The 3244-nt window shown below is 48.0% G+C and overlaps 1 protein-coding gene across 1 annotated transcript; it reads left to right on the top strand.

Annotated features, from left to right (window-relative positions):
• Positions 1-423: 423 nt before the first annotated feature.
• On the top strand, positions 424-1760 carry LOC124039057 (proline-rich extensin-like protein EPR1). The gene is made up of 2 exons (XM_046354936.1): positions 424-447; positions 918-1760. Exons 1-2 carry the CDS (start codon positions 424-426, stop codon positions 1758-1760), a joined length of 867 nt encoding a protein of 288 aa, XP_046210892.1.
• Positions 1761-3244: the final 1484 nt, after the last annotated feature.

The following is a 3244-nucleotide window of genomic DNA, read 5'->3' as shown; positions in this document are numbered from 1 at the left end:
GGTGCAGGCTGTCCTTGTAAATAATAATTTGTTCTTAACTGACTTGCCTAGTTAACTAAAAATTACTTCATTTTTATCTCAGTACACCAGACAAGAGGTAGTTGGGGATGTGGACAGTAGTGCTGAGCGATTAACCAAAATGTTGGTTATTTACTTTTAATCAAGTAATTGACCGATATCGGTCATTTGAATTCCATTTCATTCTGGGTTTTTTTCTCCTTTGAGTTCATTGGTCAGTTTCTCTAGAGCTAAATCAGATCCAGCCTGAACTGTGCCATGTTGTAGGGAGTTGTAGTTTCCAACAGGCCAATATTTTACATAGTTTAGTGCAATAAAACTCTGTAATTAACTACAATGACCATAATCAATTGCGCATCTACCTGTCCGGTTTGTGTTTATTTTACACCTGGAAGAGACAGAAGAATGCGTGACCACGGAGGGTATCAGGTAATTCTACCTGATAACACATGATCTTAAGTGACTGATAGTTGGTATTCATAGAAGTATTGCCTGGTTTACTTTGAAAAATAGTGATTTTGTCAGACAGCATAGGCAACAGCACTATAGAGATGAGCTGATGACTTGGAATGAAATAATTAAGTCATCAAATAAAACTAATTGAATATACACAACAACTGATGTATTGTATTAAAGTAAAATAATGTGAATAAATGATAGTTAATAAGTGATCATCAGTAGTGGGCAGTCACTAACATCATGGGACTTTAATTCATCGTTTGATTCAGTGTCGTTACAGCATTCAACCCAAATAATCAAAACCAAAAATTGAAAACCGTGATAGTTAATCATCTAACCGAAACGATCTAAACGACCTCAAAAAAAACAGTATTCGCTCACAGAGTCCCAACCACAAACGCCCCCCTCACAGTGTCCCATCCTCAAACGCCCCCTCACAGTGTCCCATCCTCAAACGCCCCCCCTCTCAGTGTCCCATCCTCAAACAGTGTCCCATCCACAAACGCCCCCTCACAGTGTCCCATCCACAAACGCCCCCTCACAGTGTCCCATCCTCAAACGCCCCCTCAGTGTCCCATCCTCAAACGCCCCCCTCACAGTGTCCCATCCTCAAACGCCCCCCTCTCAGTGTCCCAACCACAAACGCCCCCTCACAGTGTCCCATCCTCAAACGCCCCCTCACAGTGTCCCATCCTCAAACGCCCCCTCTCAGTGTCCCATCCAAACGCCCCCCTCTCAGTGTCCCATCCTCAAACGCCCCCCTCTCAGTGTCCCATCCTCAAACGCCCCCTCACAGTGTCCCAACCACAAACGCCCCCTCTCAGTGTCCCATCCTCAAACGCCCCCTCTCAGTGTCCCATCCTCAAACGCCCCCTCACAGTGTCCCATCCTCAAACGCCCCCTCATCCTCAAACGCCCCCTGTCCCATCCTCAAACGCCCCCTCACAGTGTCCCATCCACAAACGCCCCCTCACAGTGTCCCATCCTCAAACGCCCCCTCACAGTGTCCCATCCACAAACGCCCCCTCACAGTGTCCCATCCTCAAACGCCCCCTCACAGTGTCCCATCCCATCACAAACGCCCCCTCACAGTGTTCCATCCATCCCCCCTCACAGTGTCCCATCCTCAAACGCCCCCCTCACAGTGTCCCATCCAAACGCCCCCCTCACAGTGTCCCATCCATAAAGCCCCCTCACAGTGTCCCAACAAACGGTGCCCCATCCACAAACGCCCCCTCACAATGAGGATCCACAAATATTTTCTCAATGAAAATTACAGATGATTAAGATGCTGCACTGTCCACATGCCATCAAGCCAAGAGCTGTCATGTCCTCATCCACTGTGCAGTGTAACAGTAACCAACATGAGCTGTCATGTCCTCATCCACTGTGCAGTGTAACAGTAACCAACATGAGCTGTTGTACCGTGTCATCCACTGTGCAGGATGGTAAGTTGGTGGTTGAAGATTTCCCTCTAGTGGTGTGGGGGCTGTGCTTTGGCAAAGTGGGTGGGGTTATATCCTTCCTGTTTGGCCCTGTCCGGGGTGTCCTCATCCACTGTGCAGTCTCAGCCTGTAACAGTAACCAACATGAGCTGTCATGTCCTCATCCACTGTGCAGGACCTGTAACAGTAACCAACATGAGCTGTCATGTCCTCATCCACTGTGCAGTGTAACAGTAACCAACATGAGCTGTCATGGCCATCTCATCCACTGCTGGTCATTTAACAGTAAACATTTGAACATGAGCTGTCATAATCTCCCACTGTGCAGAGTGTAACAGTAACCAACATGAGCTGTCATGGTCTCATCCACTGTGCAGTGTAACAGTAACCAACATGAGCTGTCATGTCCTCATCCACTGTGCAGTGTAACAGTAACCAACATGAGCTGTCATGTCCTCATCCACTGTGCAGTGTAACAGTAACCAACATGAGCTGTCATGTCCTCATCCACTATGCAATTTGTAAGTCGCTCTGGATAAGAGCGTCTGCTAAATGACTTAAATGTAAATGTAAATGTATGCAGAGTGTAACAGTAACCAACATGAGCCCACTCTCCCATAGTCAGACATGAGCCAAAGAACAAAGGACTGTCAATGCATTCAGTCAGCAAACCTCCAGAGAAACCTATCCTCCTCAGTCAGCAAACCTCCAGAGAAACCTACCCTCCTCAGTCAGCAAACCTCCAGAGAAACCTATCCTCCTCAGTCAGCAAACCTCCAGAGAAACCTACCCTCCTCAGCCAGCAAACCTCCAGAGAAACCTATCCTCCTCAGCCAGCAAACCTCCAGAGAAACCAACCCTCCTTAGTCAGCAAACCTCCAGAGAAACCTACCCTCCTCAGTCAGCAAACCTCCAGAGAAACCTATCCTCCTCAGTCAGCAAACCTCCAGAGAAACCTATCCTCCTCAGTCAGCAAACCTCCAGAGCAACCGAGCCACAGCCAGCAAACCTTCACTGCCAGCAAGCCTTCACAGCCAGCAAGCCTCCACAGTCAGCAAGCCTTCACACCCCTTAAGCCTTGAGAATCAGGCAGATTCCAGAGTAAACCAGCTTCCAGAGTAAACCAGCTTCCAGAGTAAACCAGCATCCAGAGTAAACCAGCTTCCAGTGTAAACCAGTATCCAGAGTAAACCAGATTCCAGAGTAAACCAGCTTCCAGTGTAAACCAGTATCCAGAGTAAACCAGCATCCAGAGTAAACCAGGATCCAGAGCAAGCAAGCCTCTATAGACAACCAGCCAAGAGAACCAGCCATACGTGCAC

Source organism: Oncorhynchus gorbuscha, linkage group LG07 (assembly GCF_021184085.1).
Source record: "Oncorhynchus gorbuscha isolate QuinsamMale2020 ecotype Even-year linkage group LG07, OgorEven_v1.0, whole genome shotgun sequence".
Taxonomy (NCBI): domain Eukaryota; kingdom Metazoa; phylum Chordata; class Actinopteri; order Salmoniformes; family Salmonidae; genus Oncorhynchus; species Oncorhynchus gorbuscha.
This window is presented reverse-complemented; position numbering and strand designations above follow the sequence as displayed.